Source organism: Nycticebus coucang, chromosome 10, assembly GCF_027406575.1.
Source record: "Nycticebus coucang isolate mNycCou1 chromosome 10, mNycCou1.pri, whole genome shotgun sequence".
NCBI classification, from domain to species: Eukaryota; Metazoa; Chordata; class Mammalia; order Primates; family Lorisidae; genus Nycticebus; species Nycticebus coucang.
Window position 1 is genome coordinate 90,444,160 of NC_069789.1, and position 24,241 is coordinate 90,468,400.

General features: G+C 43.8%; 1 protein-coding gene across 2 annotated transcripts in view; it reads right to left on the bottom strand.

Moving 5' to 3' along the window:
- FMO1 (flavin containing dimethylaniline monoxygenase 1) overlaps nt 1–23,018 on the bottom strand; it is a 62,243-nt gene extending 39,225 nt beyond the window's left edge. Inside the window, exons 1-2 of one of the 2 annotated variants that reach the window (XM_053607044.1) lie at nt 22,873–23,018; nt 9,350–9,487 (exon numbers count right to left, since the gene is read on the bottom strand). In XM_053607044.1, coding sequence (XP_053463019.1) covers nt 9,350–9,481 — 132 coding nt within the window. In that variant the 5' untranslated portion in view covers nt 9,482–9,487; nt 22,873–23,018. Of the gene's footprint in view, nt 1–9,349; nt 9,488–9,593; nt 9,838–22,872 lie in introns of those variants that run through there. The other variant, XM_053607045.1, reaches the window with a different exon arrangement.
- Between the last annotated feature and the right edge of the window lie 1,223 nt (nt 23,019–24,241).

The following is a 24,241-nucleotide window of genomic DNA, read 5'->3' on the forward strand; positions in this document are numbered from 1 at the left end:
CCCCAGGCTGCGAGTACAGCTTTTCTGTGGGGTGAGGGGTGCCCCATGAGTGTTCTGCGGCTCAGATCCACTCGGCACTCTCCGGTCAGTTCTGCCGGAGTGGGCTGTATTTCCTGAAATTAGTTCACAAATCTCCACTCTGAGCCCTTGAGGAACATGATTGAGTCCTGTAACATTGGAGTATGGGATCCAGCCTGCAAGCCTGTCTTTTTGTCCCTCAAGTCCAGTCTCTGACCATGCCAGGGTAAAGTGTGCTGGTCCTGAGTTGCTTGTGGGGTGCTGAAGTAGGTTTGATGTCCTTCTGCTTCGGGGCGTGTCCTGCTGTAATAGACCAGCCAGGCAGGCAGCCCTGGGAGGGCCAGTGAGCAGCCTTTGGTCTATGGCCGGTCTCTGAGGGAGAAGTGCGAGCCCCACTCTCTGTGGATGCCTCAGCGTGGTGTGCATGCGAACAGGGGAAGCAGCTGCTTCTGAGAGCCCCGGCTCCATCGTCCCTTGGGGCACTGTGCCACTTGACAGCAGTGGGCTGGGAGGCGGAGGGAAAGCATCTAAATGGTGGTAAACTGGTGCTCTGCCCTTTTTACATCTCTCTGGAAGGAAGCCCACCCAGCACCTCAAAGCTCTGGCATCACAGAGTTTCCACAGGATAGTTTTCTCAGGACCTACCAGCCCTGTGGCTAGGGTCTGGCAGGAGTTGGGAAACAAGTGTGTGGGAACCAGAGACGCAAAATCTAAAGGGCTGATGCTCTCTGGGGAGGACAAAACACAGTGAGTGGAAAAGCAGTAGGTCACCGCCACCTCTGTTCAAGCGTGTGGGAGAGGGAGCGACCCCGAGGGGGCTGGCAGTCTGGTGCTTTGTTCTCAAGAAGCTCCCAGTTCTACTGCTGGCAGCGGCTTTTGGGCTTCTGTGGTAGGAAAGCCCTCCAGCAGCTCTCGAGCCTGCAGTCTTCCAGAGGAGTGAGGGAGGAAGAACAAAGCCCCCACCTACCCTTTCCAGGAGGCTCTAAATTTTTCATTGCTTATTCTCTGCCCAAATCTTGTAGCTTCTTATTCAGCTTCTTCCCATGGAGTCTCTGGTAAGTTCTGGCACTTTCCTCTCAGAATTACACCTGAGCTATGTTTTTTTTCCTTTTCCCTGAGATGATCTAGTGACTGATGTCTTTAGTCAGCCATCTTTTTTTTTTTTAGAGGCAGAGTCTCATTTATTGCCCTGGGTGGAATGCTGTGGTGTCACAGCTCACAGCAACCTCCAACTCCTGGGCTTAAAGCAATCCTCTTGCCTCAGCCTCCCGAGTAGCTGGTACTACAGGCTCCCGCCACAACGCCTGGCTATTGTTTTTTTAGTTGTCGTTGCAGTTGTCATTGTTGTTTAGCTGGCCCGGGCCAGGTTTGAACCCACCAACCAGCCTCTGTGTATGTGGCTGGTGCTGTGCTATGGGCACCGAGCCTTAATGTCATGACTTCTGACTCTGTACAAATTTTTAATTTATATTTTATACATTTTTACTTGTCAGTTTCATTTTATAAAAATAATTTTTATTATATTTGATAAACAACAGTCTATAGTTACTTAGAAATTTAAGAAAAACCTGATTGTTCTCCACAACTTGAGAAGCACAACTTTCTAGACCAGTGCTTCTCAGTCTTGTTAAGAATGGCCTAGGGAATCTAATTAACATGTATATGCTAACCTGGCAGTCTGGGTGAGCTGAGAGTCTGCATTTCTAACAAGCTCCCAGGCAGATGCTGCTGGCCCAGTAGCATCCCTACTTTGAATGAGAAGGCTTTAGAGCAGCACTGCTCTATAGGAATGTAATAGAAGCCACATCTGTACTTTTAAATTTTGTAGCAGCCACATTAAAAAAAGTAAAAGAAATTTTAACATTGTATTTGAACTCAGTATATTCACAATATTATAATATCACCATGTAAAATTATTAATGAGATATTTTACATTCTTTCTCTTATCCTGTCTTCCAAATCTGGTGTGTATTTTATATGCATATAGTCAAATGTGGTATTTCATTTGGAAAAGTGGACTCACATACCCAAGTTGATCTAAATATATTTAAAAGTTCTACAATAATTGAATTGAGTTTAAAATGAAAATTAATTAACATTAAAGTAATAAAAAACTCAGTTTCTTAGTCATACCAGCTATATCTCAAGTGTTTTAGAGCTACATGTGTCTAGTGGCTACCATATTGGATAACATGGTTTTAGAATATCATTAGACCTGAAGATGGGTATTAGAACTAAATATAGGCTTGGTGCTCATAGCACAGTGGTTATGGTGCCAGCCACATGCACTGAGGCTGGCGGGTTTGACCCCGGCTCGGGCCAGCTAAACAATGACAACTGCAACAAAAAGTAGCTGGTTGTTGTGGCAGGTGCCTGTAGTCCCAGCTACTTGGGAGGTTTAGGCAAGAGAATCAATTAAACCAGTGGTTCTCAACCTTCCTAATGCCTCCTAATGCTGCGATCCTTTAATGCAGTTCCTCATGTTGTGGTGACCCCCAACCATAAAATTATTTTCGTTGCTACTTCATAACTGTAATTTTGCTACTGTTATGAATCGTAATGTAAATATCTGATATGTAGGATGTATTTTCATTGTTACAAAGGAGTCACGACCCACAGGTTGAGAACTGCTGGTAAGCCCATTGGTGGTTGCTGTGAGCTGTGATAGCACAGCATTCTACCGAGGGCGACATAGTGAGACTCTGTCTCAAAAAAAGAACTAAATGTAAAGTTTGTTTTATTTAATTAAAATTAAAGCAGTCATCAGGTTTCCTCTGGGTTATGGGAATAAAGAAAATAGCTATAAAGAGCTCTAATACTGATACGAGCAGACATAGGGAAAGAAACTGCAGAATAAGCCAAAAAACGCCAGTTATAAACATTTTGGGATCCATTAGTGTAGGGCTGAAATTCCCTCACTTTTTTCCTGGCATCCAAGACTATCACATAGTAAATAACACTTTGTTGTTAATAGTCTCAATTTCTAGTAAATAATTATACAAAGCTAAATTTGATATTAATGGGGGAGAGGATACATAATATACGTTAAGACCAGTAAAAATAGTTCAAAAAATTGAAAGCATTTTGTAATAACATGTTTTAATATCGGAGAGTAATGGGGAGTTCTTATTGGAACCAACTAATCTTGAGAACCATGTATTTTATGAGAGTTTAAAGCAAATAAACAAAAATAAAGGAGAAAAAAGCCTTTGCTTTGCAAAATTTAGGAAGCTAACTGTAAAGACAGGAAGAAAAGCTTTTAGGAAACACTGAAACCATTTGTGAAATAATCTATCACAGATGTTAGCACATGAGAAATTGTAGCTTAAAGGAAATTTAACCCTTAGGGTAGAATCCAAGACCATCTCTTTGGTCTTGTTTTTCTTTCCTCCCACTGATTATTTCTCCTGGAAAAATAGAAGGTCTGGACTCTGGAGTGTTTAGTGTATATTCAGAAAGTACAGTCCATGCCAGTTCTGATTTGTTTTGGTCCAGGAACTTCCCCTCCAGTGTTTGACTTAGTAAGCAATCTTCCCAGTGGCCCCAAGGCCCATCACATCTCACCCCCAGTGTACCCCTTCCTTCCCCAGCTGCAGACCTTCAGGGCATCATCCCTATGTGGGTCTGACAATTGCCCTGGAAGTCACATGTGGAAGCACTGATGGGGTCACTTAGAGGAAGATTCTTGTTCTCATGAAGAGAAAAATGAGTAAGAGAGAATAAGAGGAAAGCAGAGACGAAATGTGGAGAGAGGGAAAAGGAAAACAGCATCAACAGAGGCTTTCTGGTCCACTTTGGTTCTGTAGCACAGTGAGAAGGTTCCCGTCACCCACGGGGACACATGGAGAGTCTTCATGATGTTGGGGGGCCTAACTCAGCCACACAGGAACCCTCCCTCCTCCTCTCCTCTCCTAAGATAAAGACACAAGCAATCTGGTTGGCCCCACTCCCCAGAAGTTTACATCAAAGGACCCTAACCTTCTGGGCAAGCTGTGCAATTTACCCACCACCTATGGCCCCATATAAGAGGGGTCTCTAACTGCCCCCCGGTATAGACGTCACCTTTGCACTGTCCGGGCAGGTCACCCTCCCCTTTCAATAAACCTGGCCTGAACATTTCCTCTGAGTCCTCATCTCTGGGCCCTACTACTTACACCTTTCACACGAGCCATAGGCTAAGATATGCCTGATTCTCTAATTGTGAAACCAACTCTAGAAGTGCTTGGAATGTAGTCAGTTCTTAGCAGCACATGCCCCCAAATCAGACTGTCTTGAATTTATACTTAAGCTTTATTTTTTTTTTTTCTTTAAGACAGAGTCACACTCGGCTGCACAGAATGGAGTACAGTGGTGTAATCATAACTCACCACAACCTCAAACTCCAGGCTTCAAGTGATCCTTCTGCCTCGGCCTCCCAAAGTTCTAGGATTACAGGTGAAAGCCGCTGTGTCCTGCCATTAAGCCTGCCATTTTTAGGTGAGATCTTAGGAATGATCTTTACTTCTCTGTCTCAGTTATCTTACCCTCATGAAGGAGCAACAGTGTTAACATACCCCCAAAACCCCCCAGAATAAACTGAAATGATAGCTATCATGCTTTTAGAACAGTGACTGGAAAGCTCTCCATAAATATTAGGCATTATTTGCGTTTTTTTTTTATAACTACCACGGAGATTTACTTTCTTGAGTTTTGTCTCCTTTAGTGAGGAGTGTAGATAATGGGAAGAAAGTTTTGTCACACAGAAGATCTTTTCCTTCCCTTTCTTTCTTTTTTCTTTCTTTCCTTCTTTCTTTCCTTTTTTAGTGACGGAGTCTCACCATGTTGCACTTGGTAGAGTGCTGTGGCGTCACAACTCACAGCAACCTCAAACTCTTGGACTTAAGCGGTTCTTTTGCCTCAGCCTCCCAAGTAGCTGGGACTACAGGCACCCGCCACAACGCCCGGCTATTGGTTGTAGTTGTCATTGTCGTTTGGCAAGCCTGGGCTAGATTTGAACCCGCCAGCTCCAGTGTATGTGGCTGGCGCTCTAGCCACTGAGCTATAGGTGCTAAACTTTTCTTTCTTGTTTTAAAAATAAATGTAAAATGATAATAAATGTCATTGCTATCTAGACGACTTCTCTCTATGCTTATGAAATTCACACTTCCTATCTCCAAAAGTAGTTATTTCCTCTTTCTTTTTCTTTCCTTAAAATAGCCAGCACCCATTTTTTTATTTTTTTGTCACCCTTTTCCCTAGTGAGAGTAAGACTCTCATGGGAGGACAGTGCCCAGTTCTTGGATCTGTATCACAGGAGACCTGCAGAAACTTCAGAGGAGATTCAAGGAACCTCCAAGAATGTAAGCTCTGTGAAGATGGGACCCTGTCAGGTGTACCCTATAGTGGAGAGTAGGAATTCAAAGATGTTTATTGAATATATGTGAAACCACTTATATTAAAGTAATGTAAGGCCTTAAATCAGGAATAGCCATAAAGGCCTGATTTCTAATGAAGTATAGAAAGTTAAACAGCCATTGTTCCCTTCCCCACTACTCACTGTGAACGGGTCACGTCTCCTTGACAGATGCCAGATTTGCAATTTCCCTAGTCACTTCTATAGATAACATCGCTATTGCAAAACTGAAGACTGGCTTTTGGATATTAAATATCTTCTAGGCTCTCCATTTGGGGGAACCAGCTGATGTCACCTGAACCTGTGGCCATGTGTAGGAACTAATCCAACTAGTCTTACAACTCCCTACCCAGGAACTGTCACAGCTAAGAAGACAGTTTCTGCTTCCTGACCATACGAGTTCATCCCCAGCCAGTGGACAGACTTAGTTCCCTAGCCCTTTTTTTGCCAAACCACCTTTAAAAATCTTAGCTGCCCCCCTCCTCCCACTTAAACCAAGCCTGGTGGCTCAAGCCTGTAATCCTAGCACTCTGGGAGCCCGAGGAGGGTGGATTGCCTGAGCTTAGCAGTCCAAGACCAGCCTGAGCAAGAGCAAGACCCCCGTCTCTAAAAATAGCCAGGCATTGTGGCTGGTGCCTATAGTCCTAGCTAATAAGGAGGCTGAGGCAAGAGGATCACTTGAGCCCAAGAGTTTGAGGTTGCTGTGAGCTATGACACCATGGCACTCTACTGAGGGCAACAGAATGAGATTCTGTCTCAAAAAAAAAAAAAAAAAACTTAGCTCCTAAATTCTTGGGGAGTTGAATTTAAAAAATTACTCCCATCTTCTCACCTGACACCTTGTGATGTTAAACTTTCTCTGCTACGACTCCTGAGGTCTGAATAGATTGGCCTTTACTGAGTGGAGGGCAAAGGACTCAGTGGGACAACAGGAAACCAAACTGTCAGAGTTCTTTGCGACTTTCTCTATGCTTCTAATCCAACCCCACTCACCACTCACGGCCTCTTCGCCCTCCACAGGCGCCACATTCTTCTGAAAGAACTGAGGTCTCTTGTGCACTGCTCTTGAGCCTTCTTTCCCATACCTCAAAGTTTCTCTCTCATGTTTGCCTTCTCTCCCCTTCACTCTCTGGGGAAATGTGTCTCGTCACCCACATCTCTGAGGCTGACCGTTTCATGTGTGCCCACAATTACACGCCTTCCTTTTTCTGCTAGCATCTTGCCCCCAGTTTGGATTTATATAATCAATCATTTCTTATCAGATCTTCACTTATAAACCTCTTTGGGTCTTTCCCTTTTGCGAATGAAACAAGCATAATGAAACAAAGAAATCTTCTTACTTTTGCTCCTTATTCCTTATTGCTTTTTAAATAGAATGTGAACCCCTTGCCCAAACATTCAGCCACCCTTCTCTCTTCTCACCACTCCTGTTACATGTACCAGATGCATCAATAAGCTATTTTTAAATTTTTCTGAGTGTATCTAGCACTTTTTCTTTGCTGGTTCCCTCTGGTATCGTCCGCTCAATCTCTTCTGCCTGTTGAAATTTGTGAAGCCTTCACACCATCTCTTTATGAAAGGCTTCCTTGGATTCCTCCTGGTGGCTTTTTATCCTACCCTCATTTAAATGCCCACAGTACTATTTCTGACTTGAAGATCTTTGCCTTCTTTCATCTACCTGCCAGCTCCTAAGAGCACAATGAATCCTCATTTTTGTTTCCCGACAGTGCTTCGTGCTTTGTGCATTTGACCTACCCATGTCACACAACCAGCTGGGCACAGCTCATCTAGACCCATTTCTTTTGACTCTTAGATCAATGATTTTTAGCATTAATAATTAGGTTGGGCGGTGCCTGTGGCTCAGAGGGTAGGGTGCCAGCCCCATATACCGAGGGTGGTGGGTTTGAACCTGGTCTTGGCCAGCTAAAACAGCAATGACAACTACAACAACAAAAAAAGCCAGGCATTGTAGCGGGTGCCTGTAGTCCCAGATACTTGGGAGACTGAGGCAACAGAATTGCTTAAGCCCAAGAGTTGGAGGTTGCTATGAGCTATGATGCTATGGCACTCTACTGAGGGCAACAAAGTGAGACTCTGTCTCAAAAAATAATAATAATAATAATTAGGTATCTATGATCTAGGAGCCTCTTCCTTCCCTTCCCTTCTCTTCCCTTTCCTTTCCAAATACAGTATATGATTTTCTTTTTTTTTTTTGGGAGACAGAGCCTCAAGCTGTCACCTTGGGTAGAGTGATATAGCATCACAGCTCACAGCAACTTCCAACTCCTGGGCTCAGACAATTCTTCTGCCTCTGCCTCCCAAGTAGCTGGGACTGCAGGCGCTCACCACAACGCCCAGCTGTTTTTTTTTGGGGGGGGGGGTTGCAGCCGTCATTGTTTGGTGGGCCTGGGCTGGATTCGAACCCACCAGCTCAGGTGTATGTGGCTGGCACCTTAGCTGCTTGAGCCACAGGCACTGAGCCCAGTATATGATTTTCAATATGGAGCATTTTTGGTCTGATGTTACAAGAGGCTAAGTACAGCTTTTGGTCATTGGGCTTACTTTTTGGTCTGAGATGAGCCAAATAATTCTGCTAATTTAATTGGGCAGTACCATTTTTCAATCCAACTGTCTACTCTGACCCATTAGATATGCTTGCCTGGAATACTGTGTTAGGAAGGATTCTGAGGCTCAATAGTGGAACGGTATCATACTTGATTAGTAATGTCTTCAAAGGGCTTAGGAGGGGAGAGCTGGCACAGGCCTCAGGTTTCTGCTATACTGTGGGAACACATGCAGTTTGAATTCTGGGAACTGATGTGCCCTTTTACCTTGTCCCCTTTGGAAAATCTCCATGAACTGATGACACATTTGGTGCCTGGGTACATTTTAAGATATGCAGTTTTGCATGTGAGCCAAGCTGGCCTATGTTAATGGACTGTGACTTAACTAGCAACCTTGGCCTCTGGAGTTTTGCTCACTGAGCTAGAAAATAATTACTTTATTCTACTTCCAAATTCCACCCTTCTGAAACAGAAGGGGATCTGTGGCCAGTCCATCTGAAATCTTGCTTCTTTTCACTGTTTGACAGCTTTCTCCTCTGCACATTTAAAACAGGTGGGAAGGAGGGAAAAAGCTTTGGGGAAATTGGATGCAAATGCTTGCTGAGTGAGCTGTGAAGCTCAGAGAATGTTCACCCTGCCTGGTTACAAGCACCCTTGTAATCCTGCGGGGCCCTGGGCCAGCAAAGATGAGCTTCCCAGTCTCTTTGATCCTTACCCCTGTTCCCCTCTGCAATATAAACTATAGCCCTGCTGTGACTTGAGAATATTACTTCTCTTTTGCTTGGGGAACAACAAGAACAACAAAGCCTCTAAACTCACATTCTTTACTTCTGACTGTTCTTGATCTGGACTAGGATTGCCTGAGACCCTGATGATGGACTTTATCTTACACAGAGCCCCTGGTCACTTTAATGCAGATGGAGCATGGCTGGGAAAAAAGCTGGTGAAAGCTTCTGTCTTGCAGCACAGGCAGAAATTCTTGCTCTTGTCCCAAACACTGCAGTCTGCAGCCTTGCTTCAGACCTCTGGTTCTGGTTCTGCTCCCCTGGCCCTGGGCTTCCTGACCTGTCTTAGTCACACTATTCTTTTCCACACATTGTGGAAAAGACACATCTTTGGACACATGTTTTTCCTCTTGGCTTTAGATAAAGTTTGTGAGTTGGCTGTTGTACATCCCCCCACCCCCACCCACCAAGCTCAGCCTGAGCCCTGTTTCTTTTACAATTGCAACAGCCCCTTCTGGCCCCTGTTCAGCAGACCTTTCTAACCTTCCCCAGGGCCGCCAGCCCATAGAAGAAATAAAGTTAAACACAGTTATCATTTCCCAGCCATCAAGCCATTCTGCAACAGATAAAGTTGTTGAAAACCCACTTACGGTGAATCTCCACAGACCCCCAAGGTCGTCACTCCTTTCAAAGCAGGTGGGCTTCAGACCTTCCTCCAGACAGCACTTGATGGAGGCCAGGCCGCTGACCCCAGCTCCCACAATTGCCACTCTCTGGGCCATGTTTTCCTGTGTGGGGAAAATGAAGTGGAGGTTTTTAGTCACTAAAGCTCCACCCCATCCTTGGCTGCTCCCACAAATCAGGAAACAGAACTTAGAAGATTAAAGGATTTACTCAGTTTGAATCCCATGTAGCTGGCCTCTGGTGTGTGCATATGAGAAGGGATATATTCAGGGCACTGGTTCACTCCTGTGCTTGCTATGTCCCCACCCCTCACACAGCATGGTGCCAAATGTCAGTGCAATTGCGGTTGAGGCTGTGGGTTCTGGCAGAGTGGCTGGAATCGGACGCTTTAGTGGGCAGAGTCTTGCATTCTGGACTATGCTGCTGCCTCCAGCCTCCTTTGGCTAGTCCTACAACTGAGCAGAGCAGCAGACCGGGAAAGGGTCACCTTGTCAAACAGGTGCCTTTTATTGCATGTAGAACTGAGCTCAGATTGGTGTGGTGGCCTGACATGAAGCCACATGGCAGCTGGGGGGTGGAGTTGGGATCAAGAGCCAAGACATTCGTGGCCACCACCAGGTGCTTGCTGCCCTGCCCTGTGTGATTCCAGCTCCTGGCACACTGCCAGCACCCCATGAGCTGCTGGTGTCAGTGCTGGTGTATCCCTCTTTTGCAGGTCACCAGTGATGGTCCCTGGTGGGAGACAGAACCATGAGGGTTTGTTTGTGGTGGAAAGGTAGGCACAGAAAACCATCTATCCTCTTTTAATCTGATACTAATTCACCTCCAGGGCACATGACACAGTTGCCACTGGCATTGGCTGGAGAATCTTCTGACAGGCCACCTGTTAGTAACATGGATGGTACAAATATGGAAAGGCAATAATTGGTACTGATTAAACAACCAGGCTCTGGAGCCAGACTGCCTGGGATACATCTCATTTCTGTCAGTTACTACTGTGTGATTTTGGACAAATTATTTAACCCCTCTTTGCATCATAAAAATTAAGAAAATTTTCGTAGCTTGCTTGCAGTGTTTTGTGAGAATCAGGTGAGTTAATACCTATAAAATGTTTTAGAATGGCTTCTGGCACATAGTAAGTGCTCGATATCTGTAAGTACACGAGTGTGGTGGTTCACACCTGTAATCCTACCACTCTGGGAGGCTGAGGCAGGTGGATTTCCTGAACTCTGGAGATTGAGAACAGCCTGAGCAAGAGCAAGACCTTGTCTCTACTAAAAAAACGGAAAATCTAGTACATAGCTATAGTTCCAGTTACTGGGGAGGCTGAGGCAAGAGCATTGCTCAAGCCCAAGAGTTTGAGGTTGCTGTGAGCTATGATACCAAAGCTCTACCCAGGAAGACATAGTGAGTCTCTGTCTCACAAAAAAAAAAAAAAAAAAAAAATCTTTAAGTTATTGTAATTGTAAAAACGTTATCCAGAATTGGTTTTGTCGTCTGCCTTTCACATCAGCAAGCTTCTTTCAATTTCTGGTCAAAAGCACACACATTTAGCACTAAGTCATGTGATACTAGTGGCAATTTTATCTCCCTATGTAATTATTATTATTATTATTTTGCAGTTTTGGCCAGGGTTGGGCTTGAACTTGCCACTCCTGGTATATGGGGCCGGCGCCCTACTCCTGGAGCCACAGGCACCGCCCACCTAAAGTATGTAAATTTTAAAAGTGCAGTGAAGTGTCCTCAAAGGCACAGTTTTCCTAAATATTTTCTGTTTTTTTTTCACAGATGAACTCTCTTGTTTTGTTTTTCTTTTTGATATGCATCTTTTGAGAATTGGGAACCTGTGAGAAACAGCTGAGCTATGGAGACTTTGATTTTTTTTTTCCCCTGATTCTAGGCAGATATATTATTCAGTTTTTAAGTGAAAATATATACCTGTTTTCTTTCTATGTTTTAGAAAATGTAATATTAAGAACCTACTATGTGCTGGCATGGTGTGGGGCTCCAAAAAGCAAAAGCCCAGTAGGGAGAAAATTATATGTGTACCTTCTCATGTGGCCTTAGGTGATCGCACGGTGCAAAAGTCCTTCTGTGTTTCATGCACACATAGGACCACTCCCACTGCGCTTTTTCTCCTGTCTGTTGAGCTCATCTGAGTGGGGGAAACTCCAAGTGCATCCTGTCCCATTGCATGCATTCCACTTCTCCCCTGTGTGCTTTTGCTCATGGATTCGGAGGTGATGAGACTTTGCCTGAGACTTCCCACAGTCCTGGTATGTGCAGATGTAGGGCTTCTGCTTTTCTGGATCAATTGCTTTAACAGGAAGTGTTGTTGAGTTCTGGGTGAGGACTGCCCCAGGCATGTCAGAGGATGCAGAATTCATCACTGTAGGCCTCAAAGGAGGGACCACCTGGATCTGTGTTGACTCATGTGGTCTGTGCTCACCTTGGGCTGTCAGCTGTGCTGCACCTGGGTCTTTTGCCTGTTTCTCCTGTGGCTCAGAGAGGCCTTGGAAAAACTTGTCAGTTTCCTCAAGCCTCTGGAGGAGCCTGGAGTTCATCTCTTTATGTTGCCCAGTGACTGCCTTAGATCTCATTTATGGGATCCCTTCTCTGTCTCTGCTGATCTGACCCCATCCTTGTCCAACCCATCATCATCTCCTGTCTAGCAGTTTGGAATTACCTCTCAACTGGCCTCCTCGATTCTGGAATTGAGTCCATTCAGAGAACCCTCCATGCACAGAGCAGAACCTCAGAAATCAGGAACCCAATGAAGGCCTGATTCCCACTCCACCTGCCCTTTGTCTGTTTTGGGTCCCTATAGTTTCAGGCCCTCAGATGGATCCCATCACCGGCTAAAGGGGTCATTAAAACAGTGAGTTGTAGGGTGGGTGCAGTGGCTCAGGCCTGTGATCCTACCACTCTAAGAAGCCAAGGCAGATGCATTGCCTGAGCTCAGGAGTTGGACACCCGCCTGTGCCACAGTGAGACCCCATCTCTAAACGTAGCTGAACATTATGGCAGGTTCCTATAGTCCCAGCTACTTGGGACGCTGAGGCAAGAGAATCGCTTCAGCCCAAGAGTTTGAGATTGCTGTGAGCTGTGATGCCGAGGCACCCTACTGAGAGTGACAATGTGACTGTCTCAAAAAAAAAAAAAAAATCAGTCACAACTGAGGGCTACACTGCCTTTTCCTGATCTCTGATACTTGTAACTGAACCCACCTGGTCCCCTCTCTCATCAGCCCAGAGTTCCCAGTATCCATCCACGGATGCTAGCAGTAGCCCACGACTAGACCCTGTGTGGTTTGAGGACTTGAGCACCCTAGTCCCTGGGATCACATCAGCTTTAAGAGCCAGTTCTCCCAGGGTCTCTGCTAGCTTACATCTGTCTGGTAAGAGGCATGTCCTGGGCAGCTGAATATTAACGTCCCACAATAAATGGACTGTATTGAAGAGCCTACTCACCCTTCCCCTATAGATGCGCAGTGCGGGCTAGGGACAGTACAGACCTGGGGTCAGCCCACCGGGGTGGACGTAGAGTTCCGAATCAAACAAGCTGTGGACAAGGCCATTTATACCCACAGGAGGGCCGGGCTTTCCACCTGCCTCGCCTTGGAGTGGGAGCCCGATGCCCTCCAGGCGTCACCTGGGCTAGTTTGACCTGCACAGATGTTACTTACCAGCCCCGCCCTAAGCCCATCTGCCTTAATGCCTTCACTTCCTGCGTTCGCACCATGTGAAGAAGCAGTTTACATTAATTAGCCCATTTCTTCTGCTCCAGTTCTGTGAGGTGAATTTTATCATTGTTATGTGAAAGTGGAAAACTAAGACTCAACTAGGTTAAGTATTTGCTGGAAATCACAATGAGTCAGTCGTGGATTCCAGGTTTGACCTCAAATGGTTTTGTTCTTGAGGTCTTAAACCCATACAAAGCCTGAGCTCCAATCAGCTGTTCAATTACGCAGGTTTCCGCTGTGTGACCTCCCATTCTCCCGCCTCCTCCCTACTAAAAATAGAAAAACTAGCTAAGCATTGAAAAATTAATTAAACTTAATTTAATTAATTAAATTTAAAAAAAAATTAAAAAAAACTTAAACTTAAAAAAAAAAAAAGAAAGCTTACATTTTTGGCCAGTAACGTTGGCCCACGCCTGTAATACTACAACTCTGGGAGGTCAAAGTGGGTTAATTACTTGAGTTCAGGAGTCCAGGATCAGCCTGAGCAAGAGCAAAACCTGGTCTCTACTAGAAACCGAAAAACAAACAAACAAATGCAAAATACCCCAAACCTAGTTTTGAGGGCATGTAGGTGACTGTAGTCTCTCAGCTACTGGGGAGGTTGAGGCAAAAGGATCATCCTGCTTAGAGTGCCTCGTTGTCATTGTAGCTCACAGCAACCTCAAACCTTGGGCTCAAGTGATAGCCTTTCTTCAGCCTCCTGAGTAGCTGGGGCTACATCAGCCCACCACCATGCCTGGCTAATTTTTGTATTTTTAGTAAGATGGGGTCTTGCTCCTGCTCAGGTTGGTCCTGAAATCCTGAGCTCCTGAGCTCCAGCCGTCTGCCCATCTTGGCTTCCCAGAGTGCTCTTTATATTAATTTATTTTTCTTTCTTTCTTCTTCTTCTTCTTCTTTTTTTTTTTTTTTTTTTTGAGACAGAGTCTCAAGCTGCAGCCCTGACACCACAGCACTCTAACAGCAACTTCAAACTCTTAGCTGTGATTCTCTTGCCTCAGCCTCCCAACTAGCTGGGACTACATGTGCCTGCCACAATGGTTGGCTATTTTTTGGTTGGGGTTGTCATTGTTGTTTAGCAGGCCCGGGCAGGGTTTGAACCCTCCAGCTTCCATGTACGTGGCCTGTGCCCTACTCACTGAGCTACAGGCACTGCCCCTGAGACTTCACTTGTTTTTTTCTCTGCTGTGTCCCCAGTGTTTAGGGCAGCACTTGGAACATGGCATCACAAATACTCAATGAACCTTTTTTTGAATTAAATGAAAATTAATCCCTTTTTTCATGTGCTATGTAAAATTATTGTAAGGCAGGTTCTTCTCATAGCATCTGGGTAGTATTTACTAGGGAAGAGCTAGTGGGTTCCCCAAGTCATGCCTTAGACCCTGGTACACACTATAGAATCAAGAATTTGTATAATTTGCCCCTCCTGAGTTCAAGGGGAGTAGAGTGACCCCACATTTAGAGAGGAAGCTGAGGCGTGGATGTTGGGGCCGGGCACTTCTGTTTCAGATCCCTGCTCTATCATGAATTAGTTTGGTGACATAGAAAAAATGGTATATCCACTTTAGGCCTCAGTTTCCTCATTTGGAAGGTGAGATATAATGCTATTCATTTTTGTGGCATATATTAGGCATTCAATAAAGAATATCTTTTTTAGGGGAAAAAGGACTTTAGGAAAAATGAGAGGAAATTGCATGTATACATTTGATTTTTGCAGCTGTGCACAGATGCATGCTGGCTGGTGCAGACAGCAGTTCTGATCACAGGGTGACATTCTTACTCTCAGCAGGACAACAGGAAACAAAGCAAATCCTTTTATTAGTGGAGGGTGAGGAGCCAAGAGCTCCTCAAAATAGAGGGTGAGGGAATTTTTCTAGCAGGCTCCATTGCAAGTAGAGAGGAAGTTAGCAGGGGGAGGTGTAATTTCTCTCAAGAGAGGCTAGTAGTATTCATCCTGTCCAGGAGGGGGTCCTGGACAGGAGGAATGGGCTGCTGGTATCAAAAGAACAGGGGTGTATATTTCCTTGCTTAGTATGTTGTAGTGTCAGGTATGTGTTGCTGCTTGAAAGCCCTGTGCTGGTTCGATATGCAGCAACTCATTTACTCCAGTTGTTGGGGGGAAAAGGAGGCTCAGCGGAGACCTGGCCACAGAGGTGTGAGTGGTTGCTCGACCCTATGGTGACTTTGCTTTTCTCTCTCCCTTTGTATTTTTATTTATTTATTTATTTTTGAGACAGAGTTTCACTATGTCACCCTCAGTAGAGTACTATGGCTTCACAGCTCACAGTAACCTCAAGCTCTTGGGCTTAAGCAATTCTCTCACCTCAGCCTCCCACGTAGCTGGGACTATAGGCACCCACAACGATGCCCAGCTATTTTTTTGTTGTGATTGTCATTGTTGTTTAGCAGGCCTGGGCTCGAACCTGACAGCCCCAGTGTATGTGGTTGGTGCCCTAACCACTGAGCTATGGGCACCGGGGGCTGAGCCTACAGTTACATTTTAACTTTGCAACAAGTTATAAGCATTGTTAACTATATTCATGCAAATGCAATATGGCATCATCAGTTTAATAACGAGGTGTTCAATGTTGAACGATGTTAAAGTTGAATGATGAGGTGTTCAATGTTGATTTGTTGTGTCATTCTAAAGTGTGTTGGTTAGTAAGGAACAGGTGTCAGCCAAAATATCTTTGGGAGAATAGTCAAATTTTATGAAGAACAGAATCAGCAATGTGAATTATTATTATTTTTTATTTTTTTAATTTTTTTAGAGGCAGAGTCTCACTTTCTTGTCCTCAGTAGAGTACCCTGGTGTCACAGCTCACAGCAACCTCCAACTCCTGGGCTTAGGTGATTCTCTTGCCTCAGCCTCCTGAGTAGCTGGGACTACAGGCACCTGCCACAATGCCTGGCTATTTTTTGTTGCAGTTTGGCCGGGGCCGGGTTGGAACCTGCCACCCTCGGTAGATGGGGCTGATGCTCTACCCACTGAGCCACAGGTGCCACGCCAAGCAATGTGAATTATTGAAAGAAAATTTCTATAGGTGTGCAGCATTTCTGTGTGATATTGTGTCAAATCAAAATGACTTGAATATTTCTTTGCACGGTAAAACTAAGTTTATATATTATCTGTGGCAAAAAAAAAAAAAATCTAAGCATTTTACAAAAAGCTATCTTTTTTCCAAAAAGCTTCCTCTTCAAAAGGAAATTTTGGGTGAATGTTTTTCCCAGTTAGCAATGGTTATTGATGAGCAGGATGATATAAGTGAATCATCTGAAGAACATGCAGCCATTTATAAACCTATTGATTGGAGAATACAATGAAAGTTTCACTGACTTTGAGAATCATGACATCACACTGAAATCAGCATTTCAGCCTCACCTCGTTGATATCAATAAGGCACCTAAAGAACTACAGCTGGAATTGATTGAGCTCTCAGTAGATGATATTGTAAAATCACAGTTTCATGCTAAGAAAGATCCAGTTGGAATATGGCATAAAGCAGGAGAATGCCCATGTCTTTGGCAACATGCCCCCAAATTGCTTTCTTGCTTTACAAGCACTTACTGCTGCAAGTCTGCATCCTCCTACCTCACCCAAGTTTAGATGCCCTTAAGGTCACAAACGACTGTTACCCATCTGGAGGATCAATTGAAACGGTGGACCTTCATGCTGCAACCAAATGTTCAAATGCTTTCCAAGAGAAAGCAAACACAACAAAGTCATTAAAAAGGTTAGTGGACTTTAAAATTAACAAATAGTTTTCATTTTTTGAAATTATCAAGTACACAGGAGATTTTTACAAGATAATGTACATTTTTACGTATATCTAATTGAAGTTTCTTGACTGTGGTCTTATTTGATTACGATTAAATTAATGTGGCCATCTATCATGAAAAGGTGCCTCACCCCTGAACTAAAGTGTAAACTCAGGTGCCTCAGGAGACTGCTTGGTATTTAATTTTACATGAGTGAGCTGGTACTCTAGTTGTCAAATTAAGTCCTGTGAGCTCTTCTCTTTCCTTCCCTCACATGGAACAAGACTTTCCCTGAGCCAATCACCTGTAGTTAGGGGGAGAAGTGACATGGGCCCTGGCTTGGCTGTAGCTGCTGGTATCTCCCTGAGTTACCTGCACCCCCAGGTCTCCTGGCTCCCAACTTGCACAGCCACTGGAATTGCCCAAGGGCTGCAGTCTTTGTGGCTCAATTGCCTTATGAATTTAGTCCATGCCCCAGACTGCTTTTTGGCAGCCAGTGATGGGGCTAGTGGGAACTCAGGTTTAGGGGCAAAGAATTTCCCACTGGCCGGGCTGATCAAAATGTTCTCCCTGGAGGCACTGGCAAAATTCTGCCCTGTGCTCTGTTGCTCTGTGGTGTGTTTCCCTGTGCCAGGGCAGCCTTGAGTTTCTATTCAAAGCCCCACAATCACTTCCCTTGGCACAGAGAGTTTCTCTTCACTGGGCACACTGGTACAGCATGACTGGGGGATGGGGAAGGGGCACAGGCAACGCAAGACTGTCTTTTCTGCCCCCTTTTGTGTCTCTTTCCTTGATAGAATATTAAAAACATGTAGTATGGTTGCTCATCTGACTTGAGGTTCTTCTGAAGATGCTTGCCTGGGCAGATAATCATTGTATTGGGTGTTTGTGGGAAGGGAGGATTGCTGGAGGTTTCTAATGCACCATCTTGGTCTGCCCTTTCCTCACTTTCTCTCTCTCACCTCCTGGAGGAGCTACAGTGTGTGTCCCACAAGAAGAGATTGCACTGTGTGGTTGATTAACTGATCAGTCAGTATTCTCTCTGCATGAGGCTGTATGTTTCCTCAATGTAGGGGATTTTCTTTGGCATATTTCTTATCTTTTTCCTAGTAACATGCCTGATCCATAATAGTTTTGGATAAATATTTGGCAAAGCATTGATTTGCTCCTGGGTAAAATGAATTCTTTCATAACTTTGTATCTGTTTCAATTAAAAAAATTAATTGAGCAAAAGTTTGCTGGGAGCTAATATCCTGTGTTAAAGATTCCTTCCTCAAATTACCTTTTGTCAAATGTTTAACGAACGGAAGTCTCCCCAGGCCACAAGCGCAGCTCAGCCTGGGCCAAAGGCCGTTAGTCTCCTCTGAGCAGCAAATCTCCCTGGGGTTTTCCATGGCCCAGGTAGCAGAGGCAGAGATGTGGGTTTAAAGTTCATTGTTGTCTGATTACCAGCAGGATGAATTAAAGCACCTAATTTAATGTTTCCATGTCTCAGTATCCTTCTCCCTCCTGTGAAGTTAGAAGTACAGTTAATACCGAGGTTTATTGTAAAAGTGAAAAAAAAAAAAAATCCTAATGTATAGAAAGTATTTACCAGAGTACTTGGGACATTCTGGGCCCCTCAATAGATGTTGCTATATTATTTTCATATCCTCAGGAGATTTTTCTTTAATTTGATATTTTTGTGGTTATCTGCCTTAACAGTTTCATGTTTATTTATGAAGACAATGTTATAGAATACTTGAAATTGGAGCCCCTGGGGAAAACTAGAAATGTATGTGTTTAAAAATTGTCTTTTAGGCAGGGTGCAGTGATGCATGTCTGTAGTCCTAGTACCCTGGGAGGCTGAGGTGGGAGGATTGCTTGAGCTCAGGAGTTGTACACCAGCCTGAGTTCAAGGGAGACCCCATCTCTACTAAAAATAGAAAAATTAGCCAGCTGTGATGGCAGGCATATGTAGTCCCAGCTACTCAGGAGGCTGGGACAGAAGGATTGCTGGAGCCCAGGAGTTTGAGATTGCTGTGAGCAAGGCTGAGGCCTGGCACTCTAGCCTGGATGACAGAGTGAGACTGTCTCAAAAAAAAAAGTTGTCTTTTTGAAAGTGAAGGAAATATAAGAATGATGATCAAAGAAAGGGAAAGAGAGAAAAGAAAAAAGCGCACAAGATGGGTTTCAAAGTCACCTTGAAAGGCATTTTTTTCTTTCTTTAATTTTTGTTCACATCTGCTTGGTGTATAGCCATTTTCTCATCGAGTTGCTCCCGTGTTTGGAAGCAAACATGAGAAAATGTGAGCAGAGAGGCACCCAACGTGAATACAACCTGCCCTGTCACACAAAAGTTAGTGCTTCTAACTACTCCTTCAGCTATCGATAATTATATGAAACCAAATGATTTGAAATAAGTGTGCTTTTTAATTTAATTTTTTTTCGAGACAGAGTCTCACTCTGTCACCCTGGATAGAGTGCTGTGGGATCATCATACCTCACAGCAACCTCAACCTCTTAGGCTTGAGCGATCCTCTTGTCTCAAGCCTCCCGAGTAGCTGGGACTACAGGCTTGTGCCACTATGCCCAGCTAGTTCTTCTATTTTTAATAGAGATGGGATTTCACTCTTGCTCAGGCTGGTCTCAAACTCATCAGCTTAATTGATCTACCCACCTTGGCCTCCCAGAGTGCCAGGATTCCAGGAGTGAGTCACCACGCCCAGCCAAGTATGCTTTTTTTAGAAAAAGTTTTGGCCCCTCCCCCTTTTTATAAGTAAAAATAATTTTTAGTTGGTGAGACTGTTTTACATGGAGACAGAGTGACTGTAATTATGTAAACTTAATTAGGAAACTTTATTAGAGTGAAAAGTGCATTAATAGCACTGATTATTGGAACGCAATTTCCCATGGAGATGCAGAAACACATTTAAAATGATATTGCTCCTTATGAAGGTATTCAGCAAAAATTGGGCTGTTCCTTCCTTAGAATTTTTTAAGGAAATATGTTCTTAATATTTTAATGAAGAAAGACTCATCCAAGTTTACTATGTATGAAAGAAATAGGTAAGAGAAATTAGGAAAATATGACTAAGTTGTGAAAGGAGATGTCACTGGGTGAAAGTGAATAAAAAATATATATAGCTGGGCGGCGCCTGTGGCTCAGTCGGTAAGGCGCCGGCCCCATATACCAAGGGTGGCAGGTTCAAACCCAACCCTGGCTGAACTGCAACCAAAAAAAAAAAAAAATGTGTATAGCTTAAGGAACATAAAATTAGTAGATGAGTTGGGGAATTATTATTGGCAGCACAGAGACTGCCAGTTTTTAACCATGAGGTTAGAAACTACTATGCTCTTTCCTGCGGATTTTATACTGCTTTCTCTACTTCAAAGAAGTGAAATGTGAGTATATAATTTACTAAAGTCAGACTTTAGAGTCAGAGTGCTCACTTTGGTTTATGGGGCTGATATATCATGAAGGGTCAGAGCAGGAGACTGGGGCTGTCATTCCTAAACTGTGCAGAGCTGGCCTAAATTATTTTAAAATTTTGAGGAAAGCAGAGTGATTCTCAATGTTTGTAGAACATCACACTAAGAATTAGTTCAAGGTAGTTAACCATTTTAGTACTATGTAAGGCTGTTTTCCATTTGGCGACAGTGCATCTTTGCAAAGATAAGCATTTGGCAACAGCTATGACAAAAAGCAAGGATGGCAGGAAAACCAAGGTGAACAGAAAACCAAGGAGTCATGTCCAATCTGATGTCAAGAATTGAGAAGTTGTCCAGTGCTTGGCAGGCACATAAACCCTTTACTAAGTAATTGTGATTGAGAATGAAATAAAAATACCATATTGTTTTCGATTTGTAAATTATTTGTTCAAACAACTACAAAGTTATTCCAACATAAATATTTGCTCTGTTATTTGGGCCTGACCACTTAAGAGGAACTATATATGGCCTGGGGTTATTAAGGGCCCCCTGAATCTAAAAAGTTTGGCTATTGGGCAAGAGTCTTACTTTCTGGGTATTTTTTTATTGATCTGGAGACCTTATCTCTTGTTGTCAGGAAAATGCAAGTTATCTTACCTCTAAGTCCAGCACGGTATTGATTAGCCAATGTTTAACTGTCTCAGTGTGATTCATCTTTGCATTTACCTGGAAACCATCTTTGCTGGTGCTGTCAAGTTATTTCCAGCCCTTTGTTTATGATTTCCCAGCCCCCCTCCCTCCTTCCTCACCTACTCTGAGACGGACAGACACACACATGCTTTAGTATAGTAAAATACTTGTTGATACAGACTGCACAATGATACCGTATCCTCAACTGGGCTGTGACATTTCAGGAGTAATCAGTAGATTCTGTTAGATAGGAATTGGGGGTGGGGTGGTGCCTGTGGCTCAAGGAGTAGGGCGCTGGCCCCATATACCAGAGGTGGCGGGTTCAAACCTGGTCCCGGCCAAAAAAAAAACTGCAAAAAAAAAAAAATAATAATAATAATTAAAAAGAACTAAAAAAAAAAAAAAGAAATTGGGGGTGGATGAAGAGGGCCACTTAGTCCTTGGGGACAAAGGAGCACAAGCTGGTAAGAAACTTGGGTTGGATAGCAGCTGTGACTCCCTGTCCCTAGGCACATCCCCCCAATTGCACAATTTTTCCTGTGACCTCTGTCGACTTCTTTATGGGCTTCTCTGTGTCTGCATCAGCCTTGACTATGCTGTTTCAGTTTTGCTTTTCCCAATCTGAGTATAGAGACTTAGCTCCTTCTCTATTCCACAGAGCTCTGAGGGATTTCTATCCTCAGCAGCAGCTCTCCATTTCCTCAACTCCATTCTTAGCCATAAGCACCAGATAACAAAAATTCTCCTAGGCTCTGAGTCTCCTGTGCCAGTTATAAGGTCAAGGCAGGTTCTGTAGGACAGAGGGCTCCAGGGATTGTGTGCAATGGCTCACGCGTGTAATCCCAGCTACTTAGGCTGAAGCAGGAGGATCTCTTGAACCCAGGAGTTTGAGACCAACCTGGGCAACACCGTGAGATCCTGTCTCCACAAATTTTTAATAAAATATTAGCTGGAATTGATGGTGTGTGTCTGTAGTCCCATATGCTCTGGAGGCTGAAATGGTATGATCCCTTGAGCCCAGGAGTTAGAGGCTGTAGGGAACTATAATTCTGCCAGCCTGGGCAACAAAGAAATCGTATCTCTCTCTTAAAAAAAAAAAAAAAGAAAAAAGAAAAGAAAAGGACTGAGACTCAGTTTCTCTATCTGTAAAACAGGTGGCATTGAACTGAATTGTTAAAAATGATTTTCAATACACTAATCTCATGAATTTAGTTGAAACTGGAATTAGGAAAAAGGATCTGTCAATGGCCAGAAAATCAAGAAATTTTGACATATACATAGAATGGAGCATGAAACTTTTTTTTTTTGCAGTTTTTGGCTGGGGCGGGGTTTGAACCCACCGCTTCCGGTATATGAGGCTGGCACCCTACTCCTTTGAGCCACAGGTGCCACCCGGAGCATGAAACATTTTTAATGACAATAATAATAATAATAATAATAACATACCAGAGCAAATTAGTCAAAATCCAAATGGGAGCTGACCTCTCACTCCCTACTTGCACCAAATGCCAGCGTTTCCAGTCAGCATCCCTGAGCCATTGTCTCAGATCACTTAGAAGCTATTGATGGAAGCATTTAAGAAAAATAACTAATTTCCTTTTGCATTGGAAATCCAAGTTTTCCCCTTTCATTCAACTATTTAACAATCTAACCAGTAGTATGCGTACCGATGTACACTGATAATTTTTGACTATACTCTGCCATTACAAATAGTCAACATGCACTGCTCCAGTGCTTTGGGGCAGGGACTAGCTTTATAGCCCCTCCAGGGTCAGACAAGGGAGCTGGCTGCTTTCTGATAAGGTGATTCTGCCTGAAGCACAATAACAAAAGAGGGAAAATCCAGGCCCCAGCTTCCTTATCCAAAGGAGATTATGTCTGGTTACTTACTTTATGTGCTTGTAACTCCTGGTTGCCTGCCCTGCCACACAGTTTAGACTCCAGAGCAAGCAGAAATCAAAGTGGATCAGTGCGAGCCAGGATTGACCTCGGAGTCTCCAGCACACCAGATGAACCTGGTATCAGAGATAAGGAATGTTCTGTAGAATTTGGAGCCTAAAGTTAGTCGTTGTTTATATTTTAACTTGCTGATTAATTGAACAGTGAAATGCTAAGAGAAACACTGTCTGATGTTGTGCCCTTTAGACTCTTGGGGCTGCAGAGTCTAAGTTAGGGAGTTACAGCAGCATCCATCATTTTCAGGGGTGGGAATAAAAGAAGACAATCATGCTAATAGCTGCTACACCAAAGACTCATTTTTAAAGGTTTTGATCTATTTCATCTTTAGAGAAAATTATTCCTTTTTTTTTAAGAGTCGTACATCATCCACATTAGTAAATTCAATTTACAAAACCTTTTTAAGTGAGGATGATTGCTCTGGCACTTAGAAAATACAAGGTAAATATAGGCGAGGAGTATGGCTTTTGGAGGCATAAGTCCTGGGATCAAATATTGTGTTCAGCAGTTACTATCAGAGAAATCTTGACGTTGGGTGTGGTGGCTCATGCCTATAATCCCAGCACTTTGGGAGGCCAAGGAGGTGGATTGCCTGAGCTCAGGATTTCCAGACCAGCCTGAGCTAAAGTGAGACCCTGTCTCTATAAATAACCAGGCATTGTGGTGGGCGTCTGTAGTCCCAGCTACTTGGGAGGCTGAAGCGGGAGGATAGATTGAGTCGAAGAGTTTGAGGTTGCTGTGAGCTATGATGCCATGGCACTCTACCCAGGGTAACAAAGTGAGACTCTGTCTCAAACAAAACAAAACCAAGAAATTTTGGAAAAACAGTATAACTTTTAGCTTCTATTTCCTCAGTTTAAAACAGACAGAATAACATCTGTCTCAGATGATTGTGAGGGAGTTTAGACGAGAGAGTCTATGTGTGATCACACACACGACGCTGTGTGTGATTGTAATGATGATGCTGAAGTGTCTTCATTACTGATTCATAATATTGAAATGACTCCCCCAGCCACAGAGAGCAAACACCAAGAAAGGCTGGTAGACTGGAGCAGTGAGAGGGTTCTGAAAGAATGAATCTTTTCCCTTGGTCATCAGTGTGGCATCACCACACTCTTTGGCTCTCTGCATCTGGGCCTTGTGGATCACTGAGTTGCTTCTCACTCATGGAGTTCACCCCTTGTCATATTTCTGGCTTATTTTAAATGTTTTGCAAAGAGGCAGCATTGTTAGTTTTGCAAAATCCAGCTGTCTTCCAGTAGCTCAGAAGATAATATTTGGATGATTTCAAAATTTTATCCAG